The sequence below is a fragment of the Peromyscus californicus genome, unplaced genomic scaffold (genome assembly GCF_007827085.1).
Source record: "Peromyscus californicus insignis strain IS unplaced genomic scaffold, ASM782708v3 Scaffold_5__1_contigs__length_169319896, whole genome shotgun sequence".
NCBI lineage: Eukaryota > Metazoa > Chordata > Mammalia > Rodentia > Cricetidae > Peromyscus > Peromyscus californicus.
Window position 1 is genome coordinate 145,610 of NW_026294573.1, and position 20,362 is coordinate 165,971.

Here is a 20,362-nt window from a genome sequence, read left to right on the forward strand (position 1 = left end):
GGCGTGGAAAATCAGCATGACCTCACCTGTATACCCACAGGGTCCCGGGACCCCTGTGCCAATGTGACCTGCAGTTTTGGCAGCACCTGTGTACCCTCAGCCGATGGACAGACTGCCTCATGCCTGTGCCCTACTACCTGCTTTGGGGCCCCTGATGGCACTGTGTGTGGTAGTGATGGTGTTGACTATCCTAGTGAGTGCCAGCTGCTGCGTCATGCCTGTGCCCGCCAGGAGCACATCTTCAAGAAGCTTGACGGCCCTTGTGGTAAGCAAAGCACTCACTATATTTTGCTTTTCCCATACAAGACTCTTCTATGTGCACTGGTGACAGCCCTTAATTTCTACCCTCGGACTCTAGACCCCTGCCAGGGCAGCACGTCAGACCTGAACCACATCTGCCGTGTGAACCCACGTACACGGCACCCAGAGATGCTTCTGCGGCCAGAGAACTGCCCTGCCAAGCACACACCTGTCTGTGGAGATGATGGGGTCACCTATGAAAATGACTGTGTCATGGGCCGTACTGGTGCAACCCATGGCCTGTTTCTCCAGAAAGTACGCTCTGGCCAGTGCCAGCCTCGAGGTGGGTGCTCCCAGAGGACTGCCACTGTGGCTCATTAGGCCCCACTTCTGTATACTTCATGTCTCTACTCACCATGTCAGGTACCCATGAGTACTCTGTACATGATAGACAGTTGGTGTGATACTCTGCCTATCTGATCTGCTTGCCTGCTCCCAGACCAGTGCCAGGAGACTTGCCAGTTCAACTCTGTGTGCCTGTCCCGCCGTGGCCGTCCCCACTGCTCCTGCGATCGTGTCATCTGTGATGGGGCTTACAGGCCTGTGTGTGCCCAGGATGGGCACACATATGACAATGACTGCTGGCGCCAACAGGCTGAGTGTCGGCAACAGCTTGCCATTCCCCCCAAGCACCAGGGCCCGTGTGGTGAGCAACTTGGGATCCAGCTGGGAATAGCTGGTCTTGCATCATTCCTTGTCCCTATCATACACCATTTCCATTCCTTGTCATGTACCTCCCGGAGTCCTGGGCTGGGGTCACTTGGGGAAGGTGCTGGTATGTGGAGGCTATGAGGAGGGGAACTGGGGAACCTAGGAGATGGGACAAAGGCAGTGTGCACTTGGCCTTGCTACACCAGCAGGTCCTCTGGTTCATCATCAGTCTCCGTACTGCTCAGGGCACAGACTACTTGGGTGGGCAGGAATGGATATGGTGCTGGAGATTCCTTGCTCTGGGAACACAGTGCAGTCCCAAGCCTCTTAGAGGTAGATTGTAATTTGGGAATTGAGGGACCAGTGGAGAGGGTGGAGGAAATTGGGCAGTGGCCAGCAGGTCCCTTTGGGGCTGTGGGCCTCTATGGCCCTGCCTGCCTCTGCTGTCTGTCTTGGTCAGTCCTCTGTCCATCTTTCTTTCTGCATCTGTCTCTTCTTGGTCCTTCCTTCCCTCTCGGCTCCGACTCTTGTGTCTTCCAGCCTGATCTGCTGGCAGGATGAGGGGACGCGCCTGCCCGTCAGGAGCCCACAGCCCGAGGTCTGCCCCCGGCGCGGCTGGGGGGAGTGGCTTGCTACTGCCTGGCCTTCTGGTCCTCAGAGCAAGTTGACAGACACCCTCTTCCCTGTGTAGTCTGTGATTGTGGGGTATAGGGTTTTCCCATTCATGGGGGAAAAGTTTCAACCCCCATGTGCATGATATCCTAGGGCTGCTGGTGGTCCAGGGTCAGTGACCTGCTATGGACAGTCAGAAACTCATATGTCCCCATCCACCTCTGTTGTGTGTCTGTCCCTTTCTCTGCTGTGTCCTGTGCATCTAGGTCTTCCACCATTCCCACCCTGGAGAGGGGCTATTGCGTGGGAGTGGGCTTTGTCCACATCTGGAGGAGAATGTGGACTGAGTACCACATCCTCTCCAGACCAGACCCCATCCCCATGCCATGGAGTGCAGTGTGCATTTGGGGCAATATGCACAGTGAAGAATGGGGAAGCTGTGTGTGAGTGCCAGCAGGTGTGCTCGGGTATCTACGATCCTGTGTGCGGCAACGATGGTGTCACTTATGGCAGTGTATGCGAGCTGGAATCCATGGCCTGTGCCCTCAAGCGGGAAATCCGGGTGGCCCGCAGAGGACCCTGTGGTCAGTGGTGGGCAAGTGGGTTGGGTTGGGAGGAGGCTTTTGGTCAACATGGTGATAGAGCTTCCTCCCCAGACCGATGTGGCCAGTGCCGTTTTGGATCCCTGTGCGAGATGGAGACTGGACGCTGTGTGTGCCCCTCTGAATGTGTAGCCTCAGCCCAGCCTGTATGTGGCTCTGATGGGCGCACATATGCTAGTGAATGCGAGCTGCATGTCCATGCCTGTACACACCAGATCAGCCTACATGTGGCCTCAGCTGGACACTGCCGTGAGTGGGACCAGATGGGATAGGCTTCCATGATTCCTCAATCAGGGAATCATGCTTACTCCTGCTTTTTACTATCTCCTATAGAGACCTGTGGAGACACAGTTTGTGCCTTTGGGGCTGTGTGCTCGGCTGGACAGTGTGTATGTCCCCGTTGTGAGCATCCCCCACCTAGCCCTGTGTGTGGCAGTGATGGTGTCACCTACCCCAGTGCCTGTGAGCTACGAGAAGCTGCATGTCAGCAGCAGGTACAAATTGAGGAGACCCGTGCAGGGCCATGTGAGCAGGGTAAGCTCAGGTAACTGGTGTGAGGCCCTAGACCTCAGTCTCTGATGGAGACCTCATAGATGACTGCTCTCTTTTCCTGCAGCTGAGTGTGGCTCGGGGGGCTCTGGTTCTGGGGAAGACAATGAGTGTGAACAGGAGCTGTGCCGGCAGCATGGTGGTATCTGGGATGAGGACTCAGAGGATGGGCCATGTGTCTGCGACTTCAGCTGCCAGAGTGTCCTTAGAAGCCCAGTGAGTACAGAAGCTTTCTCATGGCTCCAGGATGAGTGCACTGGGGAGGGGGTCAAGGCAGTCCACATTGATCCCGTTCCTCCAGGTGTGTGGCTCAGATGGGATCACCTATAACACTGAGTGTGACCTGAAGAAGGCCAGGTGTGAATCACAGCAAGAACTATATGTTGCTGCTCAGGGAATCTGCCGTGGTGAGTGGCTGTACAAAACACATCCAGCATGTGGTGGCATGTTCTATACATTTGTGCTTCTGTTTCACTGTGTGTGCATGTTCTATGGTTCATGATAGAGATATAAGCTATGGACATGCGCGTGTGCTGTGGTGACTTGTTGTTGATGATGATGATGATGGTAGCTTTGTCTTTTGTTTTCAAATTTTATTTATTTATTTTGGTTTTTTTGTTGTTGTTGTTATTATTATTTATTTATTTTGAGATAGAGTCTCTCTACATAGTCCTGGCTGTTCTGGAACTAGCTATGTAGACCAGGCTGGCCTTGAATTCTTAGGTCTACCTGCTTCCTGCTCCTTGGGTACTAGAATTAAAGGTGTGCACCAAGCACTCAGTTTCTATGAGCCAGACTAGGTTTCCAAATGGAGGCCATAGGGAACAGGAGGGGCACCCACTAGGCACTTTAGCTCTTGTAGAAAAGAGATTGATGACAGGCTGGGAATTGTAGATGTATCCAACCTTCTTATTAAATAAGAAACACAGAACCAATGCAAAGAAGAAAGCCAAGAGGTCAGAGCTAAGAGCTAAAACCTTACCCTTCCTCCTGCGGTGGTCCTACCTCTCTGAACCAGAGCTACCCCTGTGTTAAAGTCTTTATATAGAGTTCCTGTCTTGCCTTCTCATTGGTTGTAAACCCAACCACATGACCGCCTCCTCAAAGCCTGTCTGTATAGGCCTCCAGGTTTTCCATGATTGGTATTAAGATTAAAGGCATGTGTATCCAATAATGGCTGTATCCCTGAACACACAGAGACTTACCCAGCTCTGCCTACCAAGTGCTGGAATTACAAGCATACGCTACCACTGCCCTGCTTTCCTATGGCTTGCTAATAGCTCTGACCCCCGGGCAACTTTATTTATTAACATACAAATAACATTTTAATACAAATAAAATATCACCATATTTCCCCTTTTCTATTTTAATAAAAAGGAAAAAAAAGAAAAAGCTTATAACTAATATAAGAAAAACTATATACAAAAGGACAATAACTATATACAATATATACAAGTAATAAATACCTAAACAATGTCTAGTCCATTTGTATTTGACAAATTCAGAGAAAATAATTTCATTATCTATCCTATTTTGGTAAGTCCAAAATGTATCCTAATTAATCTTCAACTATAACTAACTAACCTTCAACTATAACTAACTAATCTTCAACTATAACTAATCTTCAACTCCCTCAGAGACCCAAGAAGGAAATAATATTAGCTAACAAAAATAAAAACAGGAAGTGCACATAAGCAACTTCCAAAAATTTTGTGAGTTGACAGAAACAGACAGCTGTCTGGACAGTCACCTGAGGTTTCTCCGCAGTGCTGGGGCATCATCTTCAGCCTATAGGCTTAGCATATCTGACAGACTCATTTGTGAAGTAGGATGTACACAAGGTCAACAGTTCAACCTCACATTGAGTGAGAGTAGTCCATGTACCAGAAACACCTGAATTCCACTAGTGTCATGTCATGATTCAGGATTTTAAATTCTGGAAATTGTTGATGGTTTTTTAATTCAGCTGTCCATTCTTCTTGGCTGTGTATATATGGCTTCATCTCAGCATCCCATTCTTCTCCATATCCCTCTTATCAAATGCCAGTCTACTATTGAGAGGCGGGAGCTTAGTTACTCTTCAAGAATAACTGTTTCAGCTGCTGTTCCATTGCACATCAGAGGCCATCGGCCCACTGCCTGTTCAGCTGCCTTCGAAGAAAAGGGCACTGTACCTTTTTCGAATTGCGAAGGCCACTTCAGGGATGATGCCATATTGTCCTGGCCTCTGAAGATGCCTTTTGATAAAGCCATAACCACACTTGTTTTGGCAAGAATCAGTAATCCTTTGTTTTATGTCCTGTCTGTCCATTTTGTCCTGTTGATTCGAGGATACTTTGTTGTCCAGTGGCTAACTTTTGCCACAATGAAAGTTAACTCCATATGCAGTTTCTTCAATGTCCATATTTTCTCTGAAGTAGATTGGTACTGCCAGGAGCCGACATGTCTCATAGTCATAACAAAAAAGAAAAATTTTCTAAGTTATTAAAACATTTTAAATGCCATATTCTGTAGATCTCTGAAGGGTTTGAAGATAACCTGTCTATCTAAAATATATCTACTCAATCTTGAAAACATACCTAATATAACTACAAGTTCTATTATAATATTTAACTACTAACTTTCATTTCTTTATATCCTAATAGTTGGTAATAACATTCAAGGATCAGAAAATTGCATTACATTGTTAGATGAACGGTACAATTAGAAAAATATATATAACATTTTCTAACAATATCAATTTCAATATATATAATTTGTATACAATATAAAACAATCCAATCCAATGTAAAGTACTTACATTTTTCTTTTCTTTCTTTTTCTTTTTTCTTTTTTTTAATAAGAGCCTTAAATCTAATCTCCTTTGCTTAGCCTTTTTCCTAACCCTTGACAACAACTTGTAACCAACCCCCCTAATCAATGAAAATTATCCCAGACCCAAAACCCATTAAAAGACCAAAAAAACCAACCGCCCCACAGGGAATGGTGGCTCATGCCTTTAATCTCAGAGGTAGGCAGATTTCTGAGTTCCAGGCCAGCCTACAGAGTGAATTCCAGGACAATCAGGGCTACACAGAGAAACCCTATCTCCAAGGAAGGAAGGAAGGAAAGAAGAGGGAGAGAGGGAGGGAGGGAAGAAGGAAGGAGACTGTGCTGATTTATGTTTGTGCATGTACACAGATGTATACGCCCAGGAATAAATAATATTTTAGAGGAATGTGAGTGAATGCATATAAATGTGTCTTCGTTTATGTGTACATTTATATCTGTTTATATGTCTGTGACTCCAGTAATGTATGTGTACATGGGGATGTTTTTGTGGCTTCTTATATTTGTAGGTTTCGGGTTCTACATTAACTATATGTCTTTATATGTGATATGCTGGTTTCATCTATGACAGCCCTAGATTTTCGGTTCCCAGTGGAAATTGATGTCAAAAGGGATGAGTCATGTGGCAGAATTCATTGAGGCAGAATAATTGGGTTTGGGGTAAACATCTAGCACTACATCAAATCTGAATTCCTATGCACCTTTCCTCAGGCCCTACCTTGGCTCCATTGCTACCTATGGCCCTCCCCTACTGTGCCCAAACCCCCTATGGCTGCTGCCAAGACAATGTCACTGCTGCCCAGGGTGTAGGCTTCGCTGGCTGTCCGAGTGAGTATCTGAACCCAGCCCTGACCATGGTCTGACAGAGCTATACAAGCTCCTGTGACAAGTGCTTTCTCCTCTTGCAGGCACCTGCCATTGTAACCCACATGGTTCCTATAGTGGCACCTGTGACCCAGCTACAGGCCAGTGCTCCTGCCGACCAGGTGTGGGAGGCCTCAGGTGTGATCGCTGTGAGCCTGGCTTCTGGAACTTCCGTGGCATTGTCACTGATGGTCATAGTGGTTGTACTCGTGAGTAACAAAGCTCCAAGCGCTCCTGCCTGTCCACCCCATCACTGCTCATGTCTTGGCTTGACCAAAACCTGGAAGGGTTCTGGGGCACGAGGGAGCCTATCTAAAGTATAGATTCCTCCCTCCCACTCCCCCAGCCTGTAGCTGTGACCCTCGGGGTGCTGTGAGAGATGACTGTGAGCAGATGACTGGCCTGTGTTCCTGTAGACCTGGTGTGGCTGGTCCCAAGTGTGGGCAGTGTCCAGATGGTCAAGCCCTGGGCCAAATGGGCTGTGAAGCAGGTGAGGGCAGGGACTGGTGCTGACCCCAGGACTCCCATTGCTGAGGGTGGGAGTACCTGAGTTGGAAGGGATCTTTCATGCCTACCCCAGATTCCATGACACCTGTGACTTGTGTGGAGATACACTGTGAGTTTGGTGCCTCCTGCGTAGAGGAGGCTGGTTTTGCCCACTGTGTCTGCCCAGCTCTCACGTGTCCAGAGGCTAACTCTACCAAGGTAAGGAGTGGAATATATGGAGAGTGATGGGGGTGAGGAGGCCTTTCCCAAGCATCCTTTTCCTGTACCCCAGGTCTGTGGATCAGATGGTGTCACATATGGCAATGAATGCCAGCTGAAGACTATTGCCTGTCGCCAAGGTCTAGACATCTCCACTCAGAGTCTTGGCCCATGCCAGGGTAAGGACCTGGAGCAACTATCTAGAACAAACCAGAAGGACTTGATTCTGTCCTGTCTCCAGCCCCGAACATCCCTCTTTTTTGCAGAGATTGTTGTTCCTGGAGCTTCCCCAGCATCTGCATCTATGACCACCCCAAGACATGTTCTGAGCAAGGCACTGCCATCCCCCAACAGTGACCTTCCTCTGGCTCCCAGTAGTACCATCCATGATTGGCCCACCCCACTACCCACATCACGACCTCAGACTACAGTCAGCATCCCCAGGAGCACTGCATGGCCTGTGCTGACTGTGCCTCCAACAGCACCCACTGATGTAACCAGTCTTGCCACATCAATCTTCAGCGAATCTGGCAGCACCAATGGGAGTGGCGATGAGGAGCTGAGCGGAGATGAGGAGGCCAGTGGGGGCGGGTCTGGGGGTGAGCAGGGCCTCAGGGGCATGTGGGCAGGTCTGAGGGTGATGTGGGGGTAGAGCCCAAGAGTGGCTCCTACCCAGGGCTGTGCTTAGACTACATTTCCCCAGGACTGGAGTCCCCTGTGGGCAACATTGTGGTGACCCATGGGCCACCCATTGAGAGGGCTTCCTGCTACAACTCACCTTTGGGCTGCTGTTCAGATGGCAAGACACCCTCACTGGACTCAGAAGGCTCCAACTGTCCTGGTAAGTGGACAATGGGGAAGGGAGTGAGTTGAGGAACAGCGTAGATGTACCAGGAGTAGTACTGTCTTCATCTTGTGGCAGCAGGTTGGTATAAGGTTATAATATTCTGGCTCCAGCACTTGAGAGTGTCGGAGTTTGGAGATTTGGCACACACATGCACTGTGGTCTCAGCCATTGAATATGCGTTTGTGCCAAGGACCCTATACCTAACCCATCTTTCTCCTTGCAAGCCAGCTTGGGGCACCTGCTCCTAGGAATTGCCTGGTAACTGACACCAGCCCTACCCTGGGGTCCCTACTCACTAACCCCATGATCATCTGACTAACATCCCTGCTCTATACCCCACATGGCTTGCTGTGGGGCTTGCTTCTGTGGCTGCTAGGAGGCTAGATGATATTGGCAGGGCCTCACTGCCCCTCCCCCACAGCTACCAAGGCATTCCAGGGAGTGCTGGAGCTTGAGGGGGTCGAGGGACAGGAGCTGTTCTACACACCTGAGATGGCTGACCCCAAGTCAGAGTTGTTTGGGGAGACTGCAAGGAGCATTGAAAGCACGGTATGAGGGTTTGTGGGGTGCCTGCCCATCTAGGACAGACCCAGATGACTGGCCTAAGTGAACCAATCTTAACTGGGTTTAGACAGTACCTACTGCCCTCACTCAACACCTACCCACAGCTGGACGACCTATTCCGGAACTCAGATGTCAAGAAGGACTTCTGGAGTGTCCATCTACGGGACCTGGGGCCTGGCAAATTAGTCCGTGCCATTGTGGATGTTCACTTTGACCCTAGTAAGCCCCTGTTTCCCTCATGGGAGATATGGATATGGACTATATGGAACCAGGTCATGCTGAGGACTCTCTCCTCCTTAGCCACAGCCTTCCAGGCACCAGATGTAGGCCGGGCACTGCTCCGACAGATTCAGGTATCCAGACCATGGGCCCTGGTGGTGAGAAGGCCTCTGCAGGAGCATGTGCGATTCTTGGACTTTGGTGAGTGCCAGGTTAGACGTCATCTTGCCTGTCCTCCTCTAGCCTCCATACCTCAACAATACTTTGCATGCCCTATGCCCTTCATATGTACCTAACAGTTATCCTTCTCTGCAGACTGGTTCCCCACTTTCTTTACGGGAGCTGCCACAGCCAGAGCCACCACTGTGAGCCGACTGCTAGCCTCTGCTGTCACCCCACGAGTCTACCCCAGTCACACCAGCTGGCCTATTGGCAGAACCACAGCACCACTAACCACACGCCGGCTACCTACAACTGCCCCTAGCACTGACCAGCCTCAGACCCCAGGCCCTCAACAGCCCCCAAAGTCCTGTGATTCCCAACCTTGCCTCCATGGAGGCACCTGCCAGGACCAGGATTCTGGCAAGGGCTTCACCTGCAGCTGCACTGTAGGCAGGGGTGGCACTGTCTGTGAGGAGGGTAAGGTTACTCAATGCTGGAGGGCTTAGGGATAATGGCCAGAGGGTGAAGCAGAGTCTCAGGCACTCCTCTAGCTTAGCTCTATCTGTTCCCTGCAGTACAATTCCCCTCTGTGCCAGCTTTTGAGGGCCACTCCTTCTTGGCATTCCCCACCCTCCGGGCCTACCACACACTACGTCTGGCATTGGAATTCCGGGCACTGGAGACTGAGGGACTGCTACTCTACAATGGAAATGCACATGGCAAGGACTTCCTGGCTCTGGCTCTGCTGGATGGACATGTACAGTTCAGGTGGGCATGGTGGATGGGTAGTACATGGGCATGGCTTCTGTAGGTCAGATGGACTGTATGGTGGCAGAGACCAATCCAGACCTTCTAAATCTACAAGGGTAAAGTCTTGGGTGAGATGTTGTAGGCCTGGACAACATACTTAGCGCCTGCTTTCATGTCCAGGTTTGACACAGGCTCAGGGCCAGCAGTACTAACGAGCTCAGTGCCAGTGGAACCAGGACGATGGCACCGCCTAGAATTGTCACGGCATTGGCGGCAGGGCACACTTTCTGTGGATGGCGAGACTCCTGTTGTGGGTGAAAGTCCCAGTGGCACTGATGGCCTCAACTTGGACACAAACCTCTTTGTGGGTGGTGTCCCAGAAGAACAGGCTGCCATGTGAGCAGGGATAGGCTGGGGACTGGCTGGGCCCCTGGTCTCTTACTCTGGGTAACAAATGATGGGTGACAGAGGCATGAGTGTGGATGGTAGCTATGACTTTGACCTCAACCCAGCCTCTGACCCTTCACCAGTTCCTGCTGTGCTATCTGTGGTAGCAAGCCTTTGATGGGACCTCTGAAGATGGCTATCCCTGACCTTCAGCCCTGACCCTTGACCCTCATCCCTTCCTCCTGATTCTGTCTTGTTTATGGATCTGGCCACCCTGTGAACACAATAAGGAGAGTAGGCATAGGGGCGCCCATGATCCCTAGCCCTAGTTTATGGGGCATGTTAGTATTACAACTGATTGGTAAAGGATGCCTCTGACTCTGACCTCTCCTGGTGTCAGGGTGCTTGATCGGACCTCTGTGGGCATCGGCCTGAAAGGATGTATTCGTATGCTGGACATCAACAACCAGCAGCTGGAGCTTAGCAACTGGAAGGGGGCTGTGGTCCTAAGCTCTGGTGTGGGAGAATGTGGAAACCACCCCTGCTTGCCTAGCCCCTGCCATGGTGGGGCCCTGTGCCAGGCACTGGAGGCTGGCATGTTCCTCTGTCAGTGCCCACCTGGCCGATTTGGTGAGAACTAGCCTGGTGCCTGGGAAGGTATTTAGGTGTTGTGGGAAGAGTCTTATGTTTCTCTGGAACCCCTACCCAATCTCCCCTCAGGCCCGACTTGTGCAGATGAAAAGAGTCCCTGCCAGCCAAACCCCTGCCATGGGGCAGCCCCCTGCCGTGTGCTTTCCAGGGGTGGGGCCAAGTGTGAGTGCCCCCTGGGACGAAGAGGTGCCTTCTGCCAGACAGGTAAGGTCAAAGAAATGCTGGGCAAAGATGAGGGGTTATGGTCAAATTCCTGGGTTGATTTGGGGTCTGGTGTACCATCTAGTTAGGGTTGAATTACAATCACTTGACACAGCAATAGGGAAACCAGGGACTGCAATTTTGTTTGACGTCTGTTTGGCCCTTCCTAGTCCTAGAGACTGGTGCTGGCTCCCGGCCCTTCCTGGCTGACTTTAGTGGCTTCTCCTACCTGGAACTAAAAGGCCTGCACACCTTCGAGAGAGACCTGGGGTTAGTAGGGCAGGAGGATTAAGGGAAGGGAGCCAGCCTGATGGGGAGACAGTGATACACTCCCACAACCCCATATGACCCCAGGGAGAAGATGGCACTGGAGATGGTGTTCTTGGCTCGTGGGGCCAGTGGCTTACTCCTCTACAATGGACAAAAGACAGATGGCAAGGGGGACTTTGTGTCCCTGGCCCTGCATAACCGGCACCTGGAGTTCCGCTATGACCTTGGCAAGGGGGCTGCAGTCATCAGGTGGGCATTACCCAGGGTTGTCTCTGGACCATCTGCACAGATCACAAGGAGGACCTAAAGGATTGTCCTGAGGTTGGGATGTCAGTGCATATACCAGGATTATATGACTTGGGCCCTGGGTGAGCAGAGCCCAGAACCTACTCCTACCTTTTTGCAGGAGCAAGGAGCCCATAGCCCTGGGCACCTGGATCAAGGTATCCCTGGAACGAAATGGCCGCAAAGGTGCCCTTCAAGTAGGCGATGGGCTCCGAGTGCTAGGGGAGTCTCCGGTGAGTGTCCAGGGCATGAGGAAGGCCCAGATATCCCACACCCTATTCCCACCACTTCCCTTCCTCCTCCCTGGTGGCTTTATAGCCCCTGATAGGCACCTCTCACATAACTGTTTTCTCTGTCTGCCCTGTGCCTCGGTCTCTCTCCTTTCTGCCCCCACTGCTCTCTGGCTCTTGCTCTGCAACCCCCCCACCTGCTCTCCGGATGTCAGAAATCCCGCAAGGTATTGTTGGCCTCTTACCCAACTCACCATCTCTTGTACCCATTCCTAGAGTAGCCCTTTCCCACTAAGGTCCACGTCTGCCATTTCTGTGTGATTAATGCTGCCTCCTAGATAGTGAGGGGTAGATGTGGGGCATCAAGCAATTGGGCATATTGACCTGGGACTTGGCCTACTCTGGCCCAGTGGGTGGATCATACATGACCTTTTATCCCATGCCTCCTATAGGTGCCTCACACAATGCTCAACCTCAAGGAGCCCCTCTATGTTGGAGGAGCTCCTGACTTCAGCAAGCTGGCCCGTGGAGCTGCAGTGTCTTCTGGCTTCGATGGTGCCATCCAGCTGGTATGGGGGCGGGTACCAGCCAGGGTTCTCCACAGTGGAATGGAGAAGGGCCATTGTATGTCTCAATTCTGTCCCAGGTGAGGGCTGTCTCATCAGAGAAGGTAGCAGATATGACAAAGGCACTCCCTTCTCTCCTCTTTAGGTGTCTCTAAGCGGCCACCAGCTGCTGACTCAGGAGCATGTAGTGCGGGCAGTGGACATCTCACCTTTTGCAGACCACCCTTGTACCCAGGCCTCAGGCAACCCCTGCCTTAATGGGGGTTCATGTATCCCAAGGGAAGCCACTTATGAATGCCTGTGTCCTGGGGGCTTCTCTGGGCTGCACTGCGAGAAGGGTGAGCACTGGCAGCCCAGGGCTGAGACTTGACATGGCCTGGAGATCTCATCTGAGGCCCATTTCATCCCATCTGTCTCCCAGGGCTAGTTGAGAAGTCAGTGGGGGACCTAGAAACACTGGCCTTTGATGGGCGGACCTACATCGAATACCTCAATGCTGTGATTGAGAGGTAACGTGCAGTCAGGAGCCAGGCACTCCCTCCACTCTCAGCTGTCTTGTTTGGTCCTGTCTGTGCATGCCATTCAGGGTAGAGGTGTTAGATTCTCCATACCCTCTCAGCTCTGGCCAGGAGGGAAGGCCTAGAATCTACCCTACCCCCTTCATTCTCACTATCTCTGTCTCTTTGTTTGCAAGCGAGCTGACCAATGAGATTCCACCGTAAGTAGGCCCTTGGCTCTACTCATACCTTGGCACTCACTCATGTCCATGCTTTGCTCCTAGCATTACGATCTTGAGCCCCACTAAAGGTGGAATTTCTACCATGGATGGAGGATGGGGTTGGGGCCTGTTTACATACTGTCAGGCCCAGCTTCCTACCTTGGAAATGGTCAGTCCTCTTCCCAGGATATACCTGCCAAGGGCCATCACCCACCACTGAGGCTCCAGTGCAAGTGTGATTTTGTGCTTGTGTATACATGTATACATGTTTCTATGTGTAGTACTTGGGTATGTATCTAATTTATGGGTATATATATATATATATGTGTACTGTATCTACATATGCCCATATGTTCATGCAACATACACGTGTGAATGTGAGTTTATGCAGATGTGTGTATATGTATGCAAATATGTGGTGTGTGTGTGTGTGTGTGTGTGTGTGTGTGCGCAGACATGGTCATGTATGTGCTAGGGCATCTCCACGGCTGCTGCCATCAGAAGAGCCTTTGTGTCCATTCCATGTCACCAATGCCTCGCTCCTTGAACTACCCATTAGGGCATGTGCCCAACATATGCATTACATAAAGGTCACTGCCAAGGCCGTTTGTGGGAAGGGCCATTGATACCCTGGAGTTATGCTTGCTCTTCCTCTCATCTGCACATATTGACAAAAGGAATTTTGGCCTATATTCAGCCTGTCTTGTCTCCTGCTTACCGCTTCCCTCTCTTCCTGCTTCTAAGCCCTGAAACTCTGGATTCCGGGGCCCTTTTCAGGTAAGCACATGGCAGGACCTGAGAGACCTAGCACATTACCTTGCCATGTGCCTGCCTCTTGTCTGCCACCTCTCCGATCAACTTTGTCTAGTTGACCATGTCTTCCCTCTCTCCTTTGTCCCCCTGCCCACCCAGCTGCCTGGGTCTGATCACTAGCTTCTGATCTCTGTGGCAGTAGCTTAAGCTTTTGTGCTGTAACAACACCTACACCTACCCCACTTCCATCACCTACCACCCTCCTGGAAGCCCTTGACCCATCCTTTCACTTTTCAGTGAGAAGGCACTACAGAGCAACCACTTTGAACTGAGCTTGCGCACTGAGGCCACTCAGGGGCTAGTACTGTGGAGTGGCAAAGCCACAGAACGTGCAGACTATGTGGCTCTGGCCATTGTGGATGGACACCTGCAGCTGAGCTATGACTTAGGTTCCCAGCCAGTTGTGCTGCGCTCCACTGTGAAGGTCAATACCAACCGCTGGCTTCGAGTCAGGGCTCACAGGTCAGTGGAGCCCACTGAGAATAACAGCTGAACTTGCTTAGCTGGGTCATACCCAGTCACTCATGGTCACTAGCAGCCTGACTCAAGGTATTTTGTGAGAAGGGGAGGAGGAAGCAACAAAAAGACAGGAGAAGCAATCAACCACTGGCCCCCGGGGGGAACATAGAGTGTCATTCCCAGGGTGTTGTATCTGCAAGGCATGTGATAGAGAAAATGTGGGGCATAGGTCCTAGAGGAGGGAGGGGGGAGCTCTTGACAGCTTTGCCCTACCCATCCCCTAGGGAACAGAGGGAAGGTTCTCTTCAGGTGGGCAATGAAGCCCCTGTGACTGGCTCTTCCCCGTTGGGTGCCACACAACTGGACACAGATGGAGCCCTGTGGCTTGGTGAGTGTTTGGAGGTGGCCGGGAAGGAGATACCCAAGGTTCCCAAACTACGTGAGGGATAGACTGTCCTAGAGCTGACACTCAGATCAACTCCATCTGGATAACAGATGGGCTAGCCAGGGAAGGGCAGCACCCTCTTCTTCGTTAACCCTTCAGATCTTAGACCACAGAGATCTGTGTTCATGTGTAGTTGTAGTACCCCACTGGTATTCAGGTGCTGGTGGGCCTCATATGTTAGCATTACTGCCTGCTGATCTACTGTCTGTCCTGTAGGAGGCCTGCAGAAGCTGCCAGTGGGGCAGGCTCTACCCAAGGCCTATGGCACAGGTTTTGTGGGCTGTCTGCGGGATGTGGTAGTGGGCCATCGCCGGCTGCACCTGCTGGAGGACGCTGTCACCAAACCAGAGCTAAGGCCCTGCCCCACTCCCTGAGCTACTACCACCAGAGCTCCCACCCTCCCTACTGTAATTATTTTTTATTTTTGTAAACTTGTTGCTTTTTTTATATGATTTTCTTGCCTGCACGTTGGCCAGAAGGACTGTTGGCCTGGCCTCCTTTCCGTCCAGGCAGCTGTGCTGCAGAAACAAAGTGGTGCTGAGGGACTCATAAGTAGATTGTGGCAACCTAGAACCCTTGACTTTGAAGGCAGCCTTAGGACACACTCCTCTGCCTAAGGTACCATGCCTCAGCCCCTTGCACTGTACATCCCTACCTGTCCATTTGTATTGGTCTTTTGGGTCTCCTGGCCCATTGGCAAGCCCTATTCCCATGTTATTAATGCTTTATTGGATGAGAACAGTGTCCCTGAGCAGGAGGAGGCTGTTGGAGCTGAAGAGGCTCCTCATTAGAGCAAGTACCACTGGGTCCTTTGTAGGTTCCCACTTAAGCTGCTCTCCTGCATGTGCCGAGGACCAGCCTCATCCCAGGCTAGCCTGGACCCCTAGTGCACCCTGTACCAATACTGTGATTTAGAAAAGTTATTAATATCAGGGCATCATTTTACTTCCCCAAATGTGTCTGCCTATCCCAGGGTGCTGGAAACAAGCCAGGCTTCATCTAAGTTGTCTTGACTGGCCCTCAGCTGGCCCTACCCACCTACCCAGCCACCCTGGACATAGCCATCCTTTCTCTAAACACCAGGCCACTTAGGAGAGGGAGTGGGTCACTATGGGATGTGGTTGACCTCCATTGCCTACCTGCCTGAGCAGCCAGCTGCATCTGTCTCTCAAAGGATATCTAAGCCAGACTTCTAACCATATTCTTTAAGCATTGATTTTACTTGATTTCTGATCTGGAAGTGTTGTCATTCCTGTTTCAACTCATAGCAACCATTAATTGGTCTGATGTGAGGGCAGCCCTCAGTTGGTCCATTGTAAGGGTAGTTATCCTTGTCTGAGTGACAGTTATCTGCCCAATGTCCAGCCAAGGGCAAGTACAGGGGTAGCAGAGGTGGCTTTAGCGCCAAAAATGCCTTAAACTACAGCAGCCATCTGTTTCTCCACTCCCTGTCCTTAATGTCCAGCACAGTCATCTTGGGAGAAAGACCAGACTGGGATGGGGGCAGCCTGACCTTTTACCTGCTGTGGTGGTCCAAGGCTGGAGGGAGCTGCATGGTATCTTGTTACTAACTCCAGTATGTGTCTATGTCAAATACCATAAAATAAAGTGTGAAAACTTTAAAACAGGGACTGTGTTTATACTTAACAGCCTGATGGCTTCTTGCTTAGATTCATGAGGCACAGACTTCAAACTCTCCTGTCTCTGGATGGAGAAAGTAGAACCTGAACTGGGAATCCACAGCTCCTTTTGGCTGAGGTGCCTTATATGGTTAATGGGAATATAACCAGACATAGTGCCTTTAATTCCAGCACTTGGGAGGCATAGACGGGCAGAGCTCTGTGAGTTCAAGGTAAGGCTGGGTCTGCATAGTGAGTTCCAGTACAGCCAGAGCTACATGATGAGACCTTATTTTAAAAAAAAAAAAATAGGGGGTAGTTGGAAAGATGGATCAATGGTTAAGAGCACTTGCTGTTCTTCCAGAGGACTGGAGTCTGGTAACCAGCACCCATGTCAGAGGGCTCATAGCTGCCTGTAACTATAGCACCAAAGGACATCTATTAGCAGCACCTACACACACACTATAAAACATTCAAACTTTTAAAAGTCCCACAGTCTTTAAAAGTTCCATCTCTAAATATCCAAAGTCTCTAAATTTCCCAAATCCCTGTAAAACTAAAACTTAAAAAAAAAAAAAAAAAACCTTTCTTTAATCCCAGCACTCAGAAGGCCAGCCTGGTCTACTGATCGAGTTCCAGGACAACCAAGGCTACACAGAGAAACACTGTCTCAACACCCCATCCCCTCACCCCCCCCAAAAAAAAGAAAATCTTTAAAAGCTCCAAGTCTAGCAAGGTGGAGGGAGCGCATGCACTTGAGGCAGGGGGCAGAGGGAGGTGGATCTCTGTGAGTTCGAGACCTGCCTGGTCTACAAAGTGAGTTCCAGGACAGCCGAGGCTACACAGAGAAACCCTGTCTCGAAAGCAAAAAAAAAAACAAAAACAAAAAACAAAAAAACCTGTCTCTCAACTGTGGGTGTCAATAGTGTAAAGAGTTAAGTGCTTGACATCTGGGTCCCACTCATGATTCTCTGGGCTCCAAGGGACCTGAGCAGCTAGCTCCACCTCTCAGGCCTGCCATCTGCAGCACACCAGCTCCATGCCAGGGTTTTCTGCTGCAACAGGGCTGTACTTTGACCAATAGCCTCTCATACCCTCTCTTCAGGGACTCCAGCCCTGCCACACAAAGCCAAGCCTCTACTGATCTCCATGATCCCTTCATGCCTTCAAAACCAATACCACCTTGAAGACTCTTACACATTACCAGCATAAGATACAGCTTTGGCTGCCTCTGGACCACAGTCTCTGTATGCTGACTCTGAGGATACACTTCCCAGAAGATTCAGCCTCAGTGATGATGTCTTGTTAATCATAGTTGGTTCTCCAGTCCCAGCTGACCAGCATCCATTGTCCCAGCAAAGCAAAGATTTTTACTCCAATGGTGTTGGTCTCTTATTAATCGCAGCTGATTCTTCAGTCCCACCTGACTAGAACCACAAATTCTTAATTCAAAATAACTACTGTCAGCATTTTCTAAGTTCCCACAACAGCTCATTGAGTTCTAAACACTTAATGGCCTTTCTGGAAGTCACAATCTTCCCCAAAACATGATCAGGTCTATCACAGTAATAAACCACTATTCTGATACCAATTTCTGTCTTAGTTAGAGTTTCTATTGCTGTGATTAAATACCATTATTGCGGCCAGCACACCCATGAGCATCAAAGGGACCTGGAGAGGTAATGGTAGACAGAGACATAGGACTCTGGGTTAACATCAAGAATGAACAAGGGTAGGCTGTGATGGTTTGACAGGTGGGTGACAGTGGGAGCTGCTTTTTGTCCAAGCGTGTACAGCAAAGACAAAGATGACACTGGTGCCATCCCATCCAACAGCCAGACCTGGGAGAAGTTAGCACTTATATTGATATTCATATGTGTGTATGAATATCTGCTACATGTAGGAGCTCAGAAATTGCCCCATACATTTCAATCAGAGATAAGATGGGGGGGCGGACATCACATTGAGGGAACCACCAGGAATATTACATTCTTGGTGGTTTGTAAGTTGGGATCTCTATTTATGCAGCTCCAGAGACTGCTGTGAGCACTCAAGCAAAGCAAAAGTCTTGTATGATTATAGTGCTGCAGCAGTTCCCCGTGCTAAGAAACATGTTTCCAGGAGATGTCATACTAGTAGGTCATCTTGGTATCCTGGAGGTCTAAGGCCCCCTTTGAGGGTACTTAATCAGGTACTTGGAGGTGTCCCAGGAAGTCAGCCATTACTCCCCAGCAGAATGGACCTACACGACAAGGACATCCAAACATGGATGGGCCAATGCAGAGAATGACTCCTCCAAGAAGAATGATGCCTTTAGGACCACAGAACAATGGAGATGTGATGAGACCTACTGAATATTTTAAGGTGGCCCTGGAATGCATGGAATGAACATGGGTCCAGATGGTGGTAGACCTTGGCCAAACCCAACAAATGCCAATTTAATACCATATTCCTCAGTGTCTCTTGGGAATTAAGTAGGTCTTCCAGAATGTAGAGGGCCACCAGGAATACCCATCATACCTAGTACAGAAGAACCAACCAATTCTAGAGATAATGTGTATACTTTAATGAATGCAGTACCTTCTGGACCTAACAGACTAATTTTCCAGTAGGCCCTGGGTGAGATGATCCCACGGATTAGAAGGATAGAGACCCATCACATGAATGGCTTTTTAGGCTCAGGAAATATGGAGAATATTTCCAAGAATTCTCCCAATAATATGAGCCTGAGTAACCAACTGGCCAATCCAAGGCATGACAGTAAAATGGGGACAGGAAATTTCTTAAATCATTTTCAGAGTAAGAGTTACTCCTCCAGTATAGCATGAGTGTGTGATACATTAATTACCAAATCTCAAGAAAACTACTGAGTCAGTCCTTCACAGAACTACTACAGAAGAAAACTACTCATCAGTGTATAGTTAAAAAGGGAATCTCAGTCACTTTTTAGTTCCTGCTCTCTCCCCTATTTTGTGAAAAAAGCAGATCCAAATGTGATTCAAATAACTGAACAGAGTGATGGTGTGTGACATTTTTTGTTTGTGTTCTGACAAATAAAGCTTGCCTGGAGATCAGAGGGTGAAGCTAGCCACTACTTAACCATAGAGGCCAGGCAGTGGTGGCTCACACCTTAAATCCCAGCACTTGGGAGGCTCACCTTTAATTAGGAGGTGGAGTCAGGATCTCGGACCCATTTGGTCTGAGGATTCGTAGAGGTAAGAAGTCTCTAGTGGCTGCTGCTCTGCTTCTCTGGTCTTTCAGGTTATTACCCCAATATCTGACTCCTGGTTTTAATTGATAAGACTAATTAGGATCACACTTCAGAGTGGCACATTAGAATTGTCCTAAATCAAACTGCAAATAATTTTCTGTGTATGTACATGAGTGGGAAAGAATGTATCATATATGTAGACCATGCACATATACATATGCATGCATCAACCCACAGGGCATTGTAAGATGCTACATGACATTTTTGTTTGTTTTTTCAAGACAGGATCTCACTATGTAGCCTTGGCTGTCCTGGAATTCACTGTAGACCAGGCTAGCCTGTTTCTGCCTCCCAATTTCTGGGATTAAAGGCATCCACCACTATGCTTGGTGCCTAGCTACGTAACATCTTAAGTAGAAGTAAATTGAAAATTTTACTCCATCCTTTTATTTCACATTTCCGTTTTGATTATTAAAGGTTACTCCTGCAACTTGCTGAACTATTTTGTGCTGTGTATATCACTGCTTTATATGGTTTTTTTGTTTTTGTTTTTGTTTTGTTTTTCAAGACAGAGTTTCTCTATATAGCTCTGGCTGTCCTGGAACTTACTCTTTAGACCAGGATGGTCTCAAACTCAATGTCCACCTGCCTCTGCCTCCTGAGTGCTGGGATTAAAGGCATGTACCATTACCCATGGAGTGGTCCACTTCAATGTTTCACTGTGCCCCTGCTTACATTATTAATGCATTGAGTAATGTGACCAAAAAAAATACATGAAATATGGTATAGGGTGTTAGTGTAATGAAAAGTTTGGTAAATGGGGTGAGAATAAGAAGTGATATGAAGAGCCAGA

General features: G+C 49.4%; 1 protein-coding gene and 1 pseudogene across 10 annotated transcripts in view; both read left to right on the plus strand.

The window, feature by feature from the left end:
- The window catches only part of Agrn (agrin), a 32,814-nt gene extending 16,510 nt beyond the window's left edge, over positions 1-16,304 (plus strand). For 2 of the 10 annotated variants that reach the window (XM_052716657.1, XM_052716664.1), the window contains 35 exons: positions 41-265; positions 359-583; positions 740-946; positions 1,929-2,147; positions 2,220-2,414; positions 2,499-2,699; positions 2,782-2,930; positions 3,016-3,121; positions 6,255-6,371; positions 6,452-6,616; positions 6,754-6,897; positions 6,988-7,112; positions 7,186-7,291; positions 7,379-7,711; positions 7,816-7,953; positions 8,381-8,508; positions 8,628-8,742; positions 8,824-8,943; positions 9,058-9,381; positions 9,480-9,672; positions 9,835-10,050; positions 10,442-10,671; positions 10,762-10,896; positions 11,064-11,163; positions 11,248-11,412; positions 11,570-11,681; positions 11,894-11,905; positions 12,131-12,247; positions 12,390-12,582; positions 12,666-12,753; positions 12,939-12,962; positions 13,707-13,739; positions 14,013-14,237; positions 14,519-14,622; positions 14,896-16,304. In XM_052716657.1, coding sequence (XP_052572617.1) covers positions 41-265; positions 359-583; positions 740-946; positions 1,929-2,147; positions 2,220-2,414; positions 2,499-2,699; positions 2,782-2,930; positions 3,016-3,121; positions 6,255-6,371; positions 6,452-6,616; positions 6,754-6,897; positions 6,988-7,112; positions 7,186-7,291; positions 7,379-7,711; positions 7,816-7,953; positions 8,381-8,508; positions 8,628-8,742; positions 8,824-8,943; positions 9,058-9,381; positions 9,480-9,672; positions 9,835-10,050; positions 10,442-10,671; positions 10,762-10,896; positions 11,064-11,163; positions 11,248-11,412; positions 11,570-11,681; positions 11,894-11,905; positions 12,131-12,247; positions 12,390-12,582; positions 12,666-12,753; positions 12,939-12,962; positions 13,707-13,739; positions 14,013-14,237; positions 14,519-14,622; positions 14,896-15,053 — 5,447 coding nt within the window. In that variant the 3' untranslated portion in view covers positions 15,054-16,304. Of the gene's footprint in view, positions 1-40; positions 266-358; positions 584-739; positions 947-1,928; positions 2,148-2,219; positions 2,415-2,498; positions 2,700-2,781; positions 2,931-3,015; positions 3,122-6,254; positions 6,372-6,451; positions 6,617-6,753; positions 6,898-6,987; positions 7,113-7,185; positions 7,292-7,378; positions 7,712-7,815; positions 7,954-8,380; positions 8,509-8,627; positions 8,743-8,823; positions 8,944-9,057; positions 9,382-9,479; positions 9,673-9,834; positions 10,051-10,441; positions 10,672-10,761; positions 10,897-11,063; positions 11,164-11,247; positions 11,413-11,569; positions 11,682-11,893; positions 11,906-12,130; positions 12,248-12,389; positions 12,583-12,665; positions 12,754-12,938; positions 12,963-13,659; positions 13,740-14,012; positions 14,238-14,518; positions 14,623-14,895 lie in introns of those variants that run through there. The other 8 variants (XM_052716662.1, XM_052716665.1, XM_052716661.1 and 5 more) reach the window with 7 other exon arrangements.
- A 1,541-nt stretch (positions 16,305-17,845) lies between these two features.
- Positions 17,846-18,925, plus strand: LOC128096121 (single-stranded DNA-binding protein 2-like; annotated as a pseudogene).
- Positions 18,926-20,362: the final 1,437 nt, after the last annotated feature.